We start from the raw sequence: 12,765 nt of genomic DNA, 5'->3' as shown, positions 1-12,765 counted from the left end.
TGACTTCAGCCAGCAGGGTCCAGCCTCAGACACCCTCATTTATGGTGTGTAACTATGAACTTAAAATAACGTTCAGCAAGTATGACATTTTGCTTTCATGATGACTATTTTTTTATAGGCCTAGTTTTCAGAAAAGAAAACAAAAGGCTGCCATTTCCTCGAGGGTCCCCGGGTTGGAAGCTGACGTATTCATGGCTCATGTGAGAACATCTCCTGAAGATGCTTCATCCAACACTGTTCGCTTTTAGAGTTCACGTCACACGCGTGGTGTGCCATCCAGGAATACTGATACAGGAATGGGGAGCTTTAAAAACCTGTACAGAGATGGTTTCGCAGCTAGTTTGGGGATTGTCTACCTGATGCTCTTTGTCTGTCCTTCCCACAGAAAAGTCTGGACACCTACTGTTTCCTGGTCTTTGCCGCAATCTGCCTCACAGGTGCCGTCTATTTCTATTTTGTCCTGCCTGAGACGAAAAACAGAACCCAGGCAGAAATCAGCCAGGCATTCGCCAAAAGGAAGAAGGCATGCCCGCCGGAGAACACGGACTCAACTGCATCTGACACCAAGGTGACCAGAAAGCCCGAGCCAGACCCTGCCTCCACTCTGGACAATTATGTCAAAAACGGGGTTGTCTAAATGGATGATCTCACCATTTCAGGAAACCAAAGATTTCCCTACATGGTTAATAGTATTAAGTATTTAAAAATAAACCTTTGCTAATCTAACGTCACAACCATTTGGGTTTCATTCATAGCTGAGTCTCCAAACTCTTCTGGAAGGTGGAAGGGATTTCAGCTTATGTTTCTGTAGATCCACCCTTCTTCTCTTTGGATCAATGGCCTGTCTCCTTCATGACTTAGCCCATGGTTTCAAAACGAAATTGGGGAAATAGCACTTGACAGCTTTCTCAGAGGAAAACAATATAGAAAACAGGGAACACAGGGATGGGAAGCCAGCTACTGAGGTGCTAGTTCCATAAGTAGCCTCGAGCTGCCCTCAACCTAGGTCCTGGGGCCTCAAGGGGACCCTGGGCTTTGGTCATAGATGAAGGTTTTCGGAATTTAGTGGAAAGACTCTTTGTACCTCCTAATACATACCGTTACCAACCTTTGGCGTGGCCTTGTGGATCTCAGGCTCAAGAAGCTAATACTAACGCACCATCCTCCAGGTTCTGCCCCTCCCAGGCTGTGTCCCATCCCTGAAACTGTCTCCAACTCAGAGGATCAGATGTGTCTTAGAAGGCATAAAGAGGATCAAGATGTGGAAGAAGTAACTTTCCAGTGGCTGGGGCAGGGACTGCAAAGTGAGTTCTGTTCAACTGAAAAAAAAAAAAACAGTATTAAGAATGACTCGGAAGCTAAGCCTAGTCTTGGTGGAAAGACAGGGCAGAAGACCCACGTCATAGCTCAACCAGTAAAGCTGAGGGCAGATTCTCCCTTCCTCTGCCTCTTTGTTTTCTATTCAAGCCCTTGACAGATGAGTCCACCAACTCAAACGCTGATCTTGTCTGGAAGGCCCCTCGCAGACATGCCCCAAATAACATTTAACCAAATATCTGAGCACCTCATGACCCTGTCAAGTTGACACATAAAATTAACCATCACAGAAGGTGAGTTCTCCATTTCTCAGAGTGCTCAAGCAAACGTGGGGTGATTGTTTGTCCTGACTGCTGTTAAGGAAGTCTAAGTGTCGCTTGCGGAAGAAGTTGTTGGGAGCAGATACGCTTGAGGCCTCTTCCAACCCTTCTGTGCTAGGGCTGTTTGGGTTGGGACGACTTCCAGCCTGTCGTGATAACGCACACCTTTGTGGCTTGGGCCATTCCCTGTACTTGCCTCCAGGATGAAACAAACTCATAATGCCCCTAGATAAATGAAAGTGCACATGTGTGTTTGAATTTATGTCACAGTAGGAGTGGGCCGGACAGAGCAACACTCCTGGAACCCTTTCGGCCCCAATCCCTCAGGCTTTTCTGACCATTCTCGACAAGGACGGCCTTAGCCAAAATCTGAGTTCTGAGTTTCCTTTCCCGCCGAATACTTTTTCATCTCTGGGCTTCTCCTTTGGTTGATTGCCAGCTCAATGCCCCGTACTCCCCAGTTTTGGTTTGGCGGAAAGATTTGGACAGTGTTTGTCAATATGGCGAGAAAGTGATAGGTGGGTACAAAAAGGTGCCTAAGACCAAAAAAGCCAAATAAAGTGCAAAAAGAAATCTTAGCTGTGGAGTGTTGTCTTTCATGCATAGACTTGAGTATCTAGCTTCTAAATAGTAGGTACCTAGCATGGGCTAGGCCCTGGGTAGGTAGGCCCTGAGGACCCATCAGTGAGCAGGAAGATACAGTGCCCTTCCCCACATTCGCTCATGCCTGCCACAGAAGATTGAAAATCAAAGAAGCAGGAACCGTGACGTGTCCCATCGGGACCCGGAGGAGGGGGGACACAGCGTGGTAGGAACAGGTCACAGGACCACGCCATCGGGGGTCGGTGAGAGGTGAGAATCAGGAAGGGGGCCTTTCCAAATGATGAACTGGGAGAGCAACACAGCCAACAGGCGGTCGGCTGGGAGTTAGCCCTAGCGTTTCCACGTTTGAAAAGTCAACATTAAGTAAATGTTTGAAAAAGAAAACAATAAGACTCCCATAATCTCACCTGCTTCCATTTCCCTGACACCATCACTCTCATTCTTACACATCTCCGCCCACTTCTGGCCAACGATTCACACTGTTATAGTCACAGAATACATAACGATTTACAACTCTCTTGTCTCTTAGCTCCTATTTTTCCCCACTTTCTATTAAATCAAACAGCATCTCTGTTCCAGAGCCTTTCTATCGTACTCCAGCATCCACTGCAGTGAACTCTTCACGTATAGAGTTGCTTTTCCGATGCTGAGAGAGGGGAATGGTGAGCCAGAGAGACAGACATTCCTGTGAGCCTTGCCACACAGATTCTTGGGCTTTCTGACAGAAACTAACCATTTAAAGCCCCCCGGATCCGCTCGTGGACCCTAAAGAAATCGCGGCTCAAACGAATAGACCTCCAGTCCCAACTCCTGCCCAAGGATTAGGGATTAGGTCCTAGTCTTACTGTTTTACTTTATCCTTTCATCTCAAAGCCACGAAGGTTGACATCTCCTCTTTTTGGGTTCACTGAAAGAAAAGTAACTCTTCTAGCCTCTGGGTCTGGCTAAGATGAAATAAGCACACTCTGCTCTGTTTGTCTCACTGATGATAACCGAAACCCCTGCATAGAATACATCACTACAGATACATGAAAAATAAAGGCTAGCAGGCAAATGGGGGAGGCCCATCAAAACTCACAGGACAGGGGCGCCTGGGTGGCTCAGTCGGTTGGGCATCTGCCTTCGGCTCAGGTCATGGTCCCAGGGTCCTGGGATCGAGTCCCACGTCGGGCACCCTGCTCAGCGGGGAGTCTGCTTCTCCCTGTCACTCTCCTTCTGTGCTTTCCCTCTCTCTCTCTCTCTCTGTCAAATAAATAAATAAAATCTTTAAAAAGAAAAGAAAAGAGAAAGCTCCAAGAGAAACCCTCCCTGTCTGGCCAGAGGGACAGAGGGGGTGACCCTCTGGGGACAGAAGGTAGGGGGAGCGGGGGAGAGTCATTGAAGAGTAAAAAGTCCCTCCCTTTTATGGCACTGAGGCCAGTTCCAGTCATGAAGCTGAACTCCTAGGGCGGTAGCCATATTCTTGCACATATTCACCTGCTCTGGGCCTTATCAGCTGGTGCTTATCTTTAAAAGATGAAGAACTACGCCCAGGAGGGCAGGAGCCATGACTGTTTGACTCCAACTAACATAGTACCCAACACATAGTAGGAGCACAATAAATACTGGTTGAATGAGTGGGTAGTGTGGTAGGCAGAAAAACAGTCCCCCAAGATGTCCAAGGCCTAGTCCCAGAACCGTGAATGTCACCTTACGGGGCAACAGAGACATTGCAGTTGTGATTGAGTTAAGGATCTTGAGATGGGGAGATTAACATGGATGATCCAGCGAACCCAATGCAATCCCAGCAGTCCTCGTAAGCGGTAGGCAGGAGGGTCAGCGACAGAGAAGGACTTGTTGGGGAGGGAGGAAGGGAGGGAGAGAGAAGAGGGGTGGGGGGGAGAGACTGGGAGATACTATACTGCTAGCGTTGAAGATGGAGGAAAAGGAGTCACAAGCTAAGGAGTTCAGGCAGCGTCCTGGTAAAAGGAAGGGAAACGGACTCTCCCCTAGAGACTCCAAAAGGGACGCAGCCCTGCCCACACCCTGAATGCATCATTTCTGACCGTTAGAACTAGAAGACAATAAATTTGTGTGGCTTTACGGCACCAAGGTTGTGGTGATTTTTCCGGCAGCAGTAGGTGACTGATACAGGTTGCTGAGGGCAGTGGTCCCCCCCGGGAAGGGGTGAATAAGCAGGGCACAGGATGGTTCACCGGCACGTGAGAAGAAGGTAGTAGAAAGTCTTCTTATATTCATTTTTCACTTTGAAGTAAATATCACTGGACTCACTTTGTGTGATTTGAACACTGTCCCAACCCAGGCGAGCCATTACTTGGACTTCACATCTGTTTTCTCCTCACCGACATCTTGAAGACCTTCCCTCTGCCTCCTTCCCTCAGGACCTTGAGAGGGCTGACTTCTCATCTCACACGTGTAGCACCTCGTGGTCTCTTCCTGGTACGAACCGGACACCCAAGAAATTGTCTTTATTGGAAGGAGGAGCAGATGAAAGATGTGCAAGGGCCACCATCCTGGACCCCGCCATTGACACCACATCCCGAGGGGGCGGGGTGGTGAGCAGTAAGGACCCTGGGGCCACGCCGCGTGGACAGAACTGCCCATCGATGACCCCTGCTTCGGACTCAAAACTTCCAGGTCATTCAAGTCTCTCTCATTTTGAGTTGCTCTTCCTCGTGACAAAGCCTAAACTGAGCTCATACAGGTCGTAACAGGAAAGAACGCAAGGCAAACGAGCACATATGAAGCACATCCCACCTTCAGACACTCAGCGAGTTGTCCCTCTGGGGCACAGGGGCCCCGGGGTTAGGGGAGCGTGGATTCACATTCGCCGATTACTGGCGACAGCAGCTTTGCTGTGGTCTTAAAGCTGGCTGTGGGGCTGACCTGGGTTTTCTGCCTAAAAATTCTGCTTTCTCTTCCTCTGAAGTTTGCAACCTGCTCTCACCATTACTGCCTCTGATGCTGGAGGCAACCTATGAAGTAAATATCGGATTCATTTCATCTGATTCAAGCTCTGCTCTTCCAGCTCCAAGTCCAGCCAAGTCGAGGGCTCCAGTCGCTGCCCTACGGACCTCAGAAATTTGGCCCCAGCCCCTCGTCTCCAGAACAAGGACTCTGGCATGTACCATCCCTTCCACTGTGACAAGCGGACACCTGCTGACCGGTGGTGGGCTGAAGCATCCAAAGCCCCGGTGAATCACGCCTCCCAGTTTCTCGTCCCTGTGGGATCCCCGACTGCACCAAGACTGGACGTGGCCACGCAACTCTCTTTGGCCACTGAGACATCAGAAAATATGACATGAACATGTGATGAGGAAGCCCAATGTAGCCTCTTTGAGGTTGAAAGGCCAGTGAAGGGGACGGGCCCACTCTCTCCACTGTCCCAGCTGAGCCCCGATCCAGTGACCATGCAGCTGAATGCAACTATGTGAGTGGGGCCAGGAGACAGTAGCAGAAGAATCACTCGGCATTCACAGAATCACAAGGAGTAATAGGTTGTTGTTGCCTTAAACTGCCAAGTTTTGGCATGGCTTGTAAAACTACGTATATATAGGTAGCTGATATGGACCATTATCCTCCGTTCTGTTTTGTCATTATTCACTGAGTTACGTGGCACTGCTTAGAGCCCATATCCGCAAACAAGAACAGAACCAACATGCTCTGGGGTAGAGTCTAGTTCATTCATCCCACAGACACTTGCTGAGCACCTAGTGTATACCTACCCTAGGTGCGGGGGATGCAAGCACAGATGAAACCAATCTCTTCCTTCAAAAGGCTGAGAATACCTGAGGGAAACAAACCACTGATCATCAGCATGAGTCTGGTGGTCCCTCTCCGTAGAATGTCCTTCTCCTTCTCACTTGGGTGATTTCTATTCACCCTGAAGGACGACACTGAGGCTCCCCGCGGTAGGAGTGCCATCAACCTGGGCTCCATCCTTGGCCCACCATCTTGCTCATATCCGCACAATGACCTTCCTCAGGGATAACGTGTTCCAGGCCCCCTGGAGGTTAATGTATGCCCTGACAGGAGTGTGAGGGGGCTTGTTCTGTCCCATCTTCCCTAAGGTGGTCACAGGCAGCCAGTGCACAGGGGACCCCACTCTAGGTAACTCCCCTGTGACCTCACCCCCATGCCCTCCCTCTAGAAAAGCTGTGGGTTACAGTCTGAACTTTATGGAGAACACCTGTGTGGTGCCTGGATCATTCATCCACCTGATCTTCCCCACCAGGAAGTCACCCTGAAGACAACTCTTTAAATGGTATGGAGTGGCTTGCTTCGTTTTTCAGTTTCAGCGTTCAGCGTTCTTTCTCAGTTTGGAGGCTACTTTACTGTCCATCCTCCAGCTTCTAACACCAGCCCCTAAAACTCTCTCTCTGCTTCCCCAGTCTCGGCTGGATTCTTTTCTTTTGCTTCTCACAGAAGCCTGTGTTCACCTCCATTCAGGGATTTAGCGCTGCATCACTATCGCGGTGATCTTTGTTCACTTGGATATCTCCCCTCCTAGACTCTACAAGAGACTCAACAAGAAAATGACGGATGCATCTCAGGCCCCCAGGTTCCTGGTAAGCACTCATTACACACTCACTGAACAAATTAACGCCCGGAAGAGGCCATGAGGAGGATGGGACTGGACCCCTGTGGAGAGACTGGCTGTGGTCCGGGGTGATTGGGCCGGATGCTTCCGAGTGGTAGCGTGGGAGCCTCATCTCAGTTGTGGTATTTGGATTTTGTCAGGCTGACGAGAGGCAGGGAGGAATTTGAGACAAAAGGGCCAATGACATGGAAATGGCAGCCAAACACAGTAGCTATAAACACAAGAGTGGGAGACCACACGGGTCAGTGGTTGGAGTCTAGACTGTGAAAAATCACGATGGCGGCACCTAAATATGCCCGGGACCAGACCCACCCCACACCTTCCGCCTCTGGCCGAGCACAGGTCGATGCAGACACCACCCTATTCTGATACTGCTTCTTACTGGAATAAATGAGGGGACTCTAGGGGGTCAGACCATTATAGTCAGGCTTCTTCCCATTTCCCTTCCACCACACATTCATTCACTGGCTGTGAACCCCAAAGGACGGAGGTCTCATTGAATGACAGGGGCTCGGCGGTTGCTCACAGTTTCAGACATTTGCTGTAATTTACACTAAGATGTGGATATAATTATCCTTATCAGAATCACGTCCCCTGGCAAATCTGTACGTTAAGTCAAGTAAATTTCCTCTCATTAAATCACAGCATTTGGGGGCGCCTGGGTGGCTCAGTTGGTTAAGCGACTGCCCTCGGCTCAGGTCATGATCCTGGAGTCCCGGGATCGAGTCCCGCATCGGGCTCCCTGCTCGGCAGGGAGTCTGCTTCTCCCTCTGACCCTCCCCCCTCTCATGCTCTCTCTCTCTCTCTCAAATAAATAAATAAAAAATCTTTAAAAAAAAAAAAATCACAGCATTTGGGGAGCGCAGTTTGTCTCAGCCAAGAACCAGAGCTGGAAATAATAAAGGCCAAGGCAAAAAGAAGTTGGGTTCTCAGCAGGGCATGTGGGCGGTGAAGACAGAGGCAGAATTTCAGAAGTGTGCTGGGAGCCCAAACCTCCAGCAGCTCCATGACTGTGCCTCTTGAATTTAGAGCAGGCACTTCTCAGCCGCTCACCACCTCACCATGTGGCAAATCGAGAATGCTGTCTTCCGTGTAAGCTCTAGGAGCAGAAAAGAGCATCTAAAAGAAGGTATTTTCAGTGATGAAGCAGATACCTCAGAAATGGCCTCATAGTTTTGTCCTGTGAGTGAAACTAAAAACGAGCAGTTTTGTGCTGGACCTATAGTAGGTTTTCACACATGCGACCCGCCTTGTTTCTCACGACAAGACGGTGAGGTGAGTTGTGAACACGCTCATGATGTCCATTTCTTTTTCTATTTGGAATCTAGCACAACTCTAATTAAAGAGCCTGGACTAGAGCCTGGGGACACTGGACATGACCTACCACCTGCTGAATCTGCAGCCATTCCCACTGTTCCTTGCACGCTGTAAGTGCTAAATAGAGAGCAGCTGAATGAATAAATTGTGAATACGATAATTTGTTGAAATTGGGAAGTTTTGAGAGCTATGGAAACTAAGTTTAAAGATACTAGAAATCACCAGGCCGGCAAAATGTGGCTGATACCGAATTGCACAGAACACACCCAGCAAATGAATGTCTGTCAGTGAGTCCCCTTTCGTTGCGGGGGACGGAGTCCCAACTGGTACTAGCTTGAAACTTAAAGATGGAAGATTTTCATTTGCTAACCTCGAAGTCTAGTAAGGCAACCAGCTTAAGCCTTGCCTGGATTCAGGGGCTCAAGTCACATCACTCATGGCTCCAGCTCTGTCTCTGTCCTCTCTTGGTTCTGCAGCTCTCTGCTTGAGAATCCCAATATGGCAGCCCCCAGGAGCCCCCAGCCTTGCACGTTCTCAGCCTGGCCACCCAGTGGGGGGAAGAAATCCCTCTCCCAGTGTATTATTTATCTTTTGCTATGGAACAAAACTCCCCAAAACTTAGTGGCTTAAGAAGAAAAGCCATTTCACTGCTCACAATTTTGTGGGTCAACAAATTGGGCAAGGCTCAGCTGGGCAGTTCTTTGGATCCATGTGGTGTCCTCTGGATTCAATCAGGCATTTGTGGTCAGGTGTTGTCAGCTGGAGGCTGGTTGGGCTCAGATGGCCTCATGCACATGTCAGAGGCCTCAGCTGGGATGGCTAGAACAGCTGGGATGTCTGAACCCGTCTCTACAAGGTCTATCTCTGCATGAAGTGTTTCTATCTCAGCCTGGCTTGCTCACAAAGTGTTCTAAGAGAATGAGCACAGAATCTGCAAGCCCTCTGGAGGCTGAGGCTTGGAACTCACACATCTCCTCAATTGATCAAATCAAGTCATGGGACCATCCCCAATTCAAGGGGAATGGATTCCACCTCTTGATGGGAAGTACATGAAATCACATCACAAAAGGACAAATAGGACAGGAGCTGTTGTGGTGGTGGTCAGCTTTGCAAACACTCTACCACCCTCAATGTCCACATATCAACCTCACAAAGAGTCTGGTTTCCCTACTCAGCTCACATGCATATCCCCGAGGCCGTCACAGTGACCAGGGAGGGTAAGTTGCTCATATGCTCAACCCAGAAGTGGTGGGCAGGCGGTAGTATGATCTGAATGGCAGCTCTTCCAGAGCCACCTAGAATCAGAGGGGGAATCCCCAGCAAACCAGAAAAGGATGAAGAAGTGTGCTCAGGAGACAAAACGGAAGCTAGCAAGCTCCAGGGCAGGCTCTATCTATCATAAGGGGATGATGATCAGCCAGGAAAGCTTAAACATAAAGCCAGAAGCATCAAGGGCATTGGCCATTTGGCCCTCTCAAGGATAGAGATGCCCTGACCCATAGACTCAACCTGTCCAGTCACCCCTTAACTTTGGAAATGAATGCACAACTCTCAACGCCAGCTGCCAGAAACAACAAACATTCCCATCAGTTAACTCCCGTGCCTTTTTTTCTCAGTCCATAATGCCCGGGTGGCCTTCCCATTAGAATGATTTCCAACAAGTTGCTCAAACCAACTGGAACTCTGATTTTTCTTAAGTCTATATTTCACAGCAAAAATTGGCAAATTATCATGCCTGGTTTGTAGGTCACTATCTGGTGAGAACAGTAGGGATGTGTCACCGCCACTCCAACTAATGCTCAGGTACCAAGAAGTTGCATCTTTAAGACTAAAAGCCAGACTGTGATGAAATCTGCAAAGCTCTTATCCCTTGAGGCATCTTGCTGAGGCTTTCTTGGAGGCGCCTGAGCTCCGCTGAGTCTCCGGGTACTGTCTCAACTTGACATCAGAAGAAACTAAGGTTTCGAGAAGCAACTTGCCCAAGGTCATGAAACCGTGGACCAACGCCATAAGGTGGCTCTTCCCCACTCATTAATTACAATCTGTTTACTCACAGGACTCTTGCCGTGGTCTCACTCTACGCCCAACTGTATTCCAGGTGCTGCCGATAGGATGGGGAAGAAGGAAATCTCCAGCTATCATGGCGTTGACATTCAAGTGGAGGGGATGACAAATAAGAACCAAACAAACAAATAGGTCACACACAAAAAGCGAATGGTGATGAACATAGTACAAAGGATTAGAACATGGTGTCTGGGTTGTGACTTTAGACTGGGTGGCCACAGAATGACAATGTGAGAATAACATCCCACTGTTACCCATGGAGCTCAAATGCCCACCTGCAAAATCGGTAAATCTGTTAGCTGGACAAAATTATCTCTAGAGCATCATCCTGCACAACACATCCTGTGGATAAAGGACTCGGTAGGCTAGGTTAGCGTCATAGAGGTTAGAATCAGTTAAAACCATTAACTATCTATAGCAGTATCTGTAATTTATTGAGCTGCACTGGATGCCTAAAATCGGTGATCTCTCGTGCTCATGACGACCTTGCCAGGGCAGGTGTTAGTCTCAGCATTTAACCAGTGGGGGAACTGGTCACGTTCACTGAGGTTAAGAAATTTAAGCCAAGGGAGGTGGGAGAGGGGACGTGGTAGTGAGTCTGCCATCGAGCCTGAAGCACTGTTTGAAATTCGCTGTGCCACACCCTTCCTCTCTCCAGACTTGCCCCCCTGCCCCACCATCCCCTCCTCCTCCTCCAATATTACAGAGACCCGAGTCCCACCTCCCTTTGTCGTCTCCTCCCAGAGGTCAGCAGGGTTTCTATTTGCATGGGAAAGGCATCTGGCTTCCCACAGCCAACTGGTTCCCCACGACCCTCACTAACCAGGTGCTCCCCAGCCTCTGAGCCTAGTAAATCAGCAACCAGGACCACAGGGGCTGGGGAGGGACTGGGGCAGAAAGATAGGATGCCCAAGGACTTCCCTCCCACCCGCCCTGCCTCCCCAGGACACTTTAAGGCAAAAATTATTTGCCAATTTGTACCATTTGTATTCTGAAGTCTGGGACCTGCCCAAGATATCCTAGTGGATGAACAATGGAGTTTATATCTAATCCTAACCTAATGCTCATTTTACTGTGCTGCACATGTCAAAAATATAAAGGGGTTTTCTCAACGAGGGAAATCAGAATCAACACGAGGCGCACAGCCCCATCTCTTTTCTTCTCGTGATATCAAGAGCCTCCCAAGAAAAGCCACTTTGGACCAAACCCCAATGTTGTCTACCTCCAGGGCTGCAAGGAATCACCAGTGTCTGATGATGTGAGAAACAAAGGCAGAAGAACAATTATTAAATGTCCTTACTTCCTACAGCCCACTGGCAAGTTCTTGAAACAGGGAGAGTGACCTTCCTTTAGGGACTCAGCTGCCTCGATGTTAATACTCTGCTAAAGGCAAAAGGCAATCTGAGCCCAACCCCCGGGATCCTGTAAGTCGACTTCAACATATAAAAATTCCTTTGGAAACTTCCTTTATCTCTACTCCCCAAGATACATGTTGGCTATCATCCCCCAATCATAGGACCCACCCATATGCATGTGAAGGGTCTCATGATGAGGGTTTTACTAGACAGTAAATGACCTTTTCCCAGCAATAGCTAGCCCCCTCAAGGTCCTGGAAACCTTGCTTCCAAACTCCTTAGAGACTTATGCTATCCCCAACCCCCTCCCAACTTGAAAGTACATAATGGACCACTCCTCACGACCCTGTTGCGGCTCTTTCTGCCAGCGGGTCCTGTCCCCGTGCTCTAATAAAACCACCTTTTGCATCAAGGATGTCTCAAGAATTCTTCCTTGGCCATTGGCTTCGAACCCTAACGTCTTTCCTACATCCCCTGAGACAAGAAGGAGCTGATGCCTGCCTGGGTCATCCTGCTGCCCCTCCCTTTGTGTGAATGGTGCCCCCTGGGGTTGTGCAGGGCAGGCCTGACCCTAACCAAATCAGACCGAAGGGAGAGATTCCTAAGCCAAAAGACACCGCTCCTCCAGGACTCACACTGCGGCTTACCCTGGAAGTATGTCGCAAAAGGGGAGAGAACAAGCCTTTCTCAAAGACTGGAGTTCTGAGCCTTCGTCCCACGTGCGGCCGATCTTCATTTGGGGGTGTGGGACCCTGGTGGAAGAATTCCAAAGTCTCTCTTTTAGATGTGCAACCACACCTAGGATCTTAGGAAGTGAAAGGGTGTACGAGAAAGTGCCTTGTAAACCGCGTAAGACCCTAGAACGTAGGGAATTGCTCACGGGTTGGTAACAGCTAGGCCAAGGAGTATTAGACCAGCGAGCTCTGTCTCTGCCTCTGTCCATCTTTCCATTAAGTCAGAACACTGTGATTAGGAGTACTCAGCACGTGGCCGGCTCCCGGGATAAGAGATTGCTCCAACACACCCTCTGCCACTGAAGAGAGCGAAGGCTCACGAGAAAGGCAGCTAGGGCACAATTTCACCCCACGGGGTGAGGCTGTCATGGAGGGAAGCAGGGACGTTATGGAATTAAGGGCGGGCCCCTAAACCGACTGAGAGAATCAGAGAAGGCTTCCTGGAGGAGGTGGGC

At 49.3% G+C, this 12,765-nt stretch overlaps 1 protein-coding gene and 1 long non-coding RNA gene across 16 annotated transcripts in view; both read left to right on the top strand.

Annotated features, from left to right (window-relative positions):
• The window catches only part of SLC2A9 (solute carrier family 2 member 9), a 231,812-nt gene extending 231,086 nt beyond the window's left edge, over positions 1-726 (top strand). For 13 of the 15 annotated variants that reach the window (XM_064584279.1, XM_064584272.1, XM_064584270.1 and 10 more), the window contains one exon: positions 386-726. In XM_064584279.1, coding sequence (XP_064440349.1) covers positions 386-637 — 252 coding nt within the window. In that variant the 3' untranslated portion in view covers positions 638-726. The remainder of the gene's footprint in view (positions 1-385) is intronic. The other 2 variants (XR_010409283.1, XR_010409284.1) reach the window with 2 other exon arrangements.
• A 3,462-nt stretch (positions 727-4,188) lies between these two features.
• On the top strand, positions 4,189-12,110 carry LOC135363570 (uncharacterized). Its single transcript, XR_010409282.1, has 3 exons — positions 4,189-6,808; positions 8,169-8,267; positions 10,214-12,110. It is a non-coding gene; the product is annotated as an uncharacterized LOC135363570 (long non-coding RNA).
• The last annotated feature ends 655 nt before the right edge of the window (positions 12,111-12,765 follow it).

This window comes from Mirounga angustirostris, unplaced genomic scaffold, assembly GCF_029215605.1.
Source record: "Mirounga angustirostris isolate CCGP_5_RB_7025 unplaced genomic scaffold, mMirAng1.0.hap1 SCAF_2, whole genome shotgun sequence".
NCBI lineage: Eukaryota > Metazoa > Chordata > Mammalia > Carnivora > Phocidae > Mirounga > Mirounga angustirostris.
This window is presented reverse-complemented; position numbering and strand designations above follow the sequence as displayed.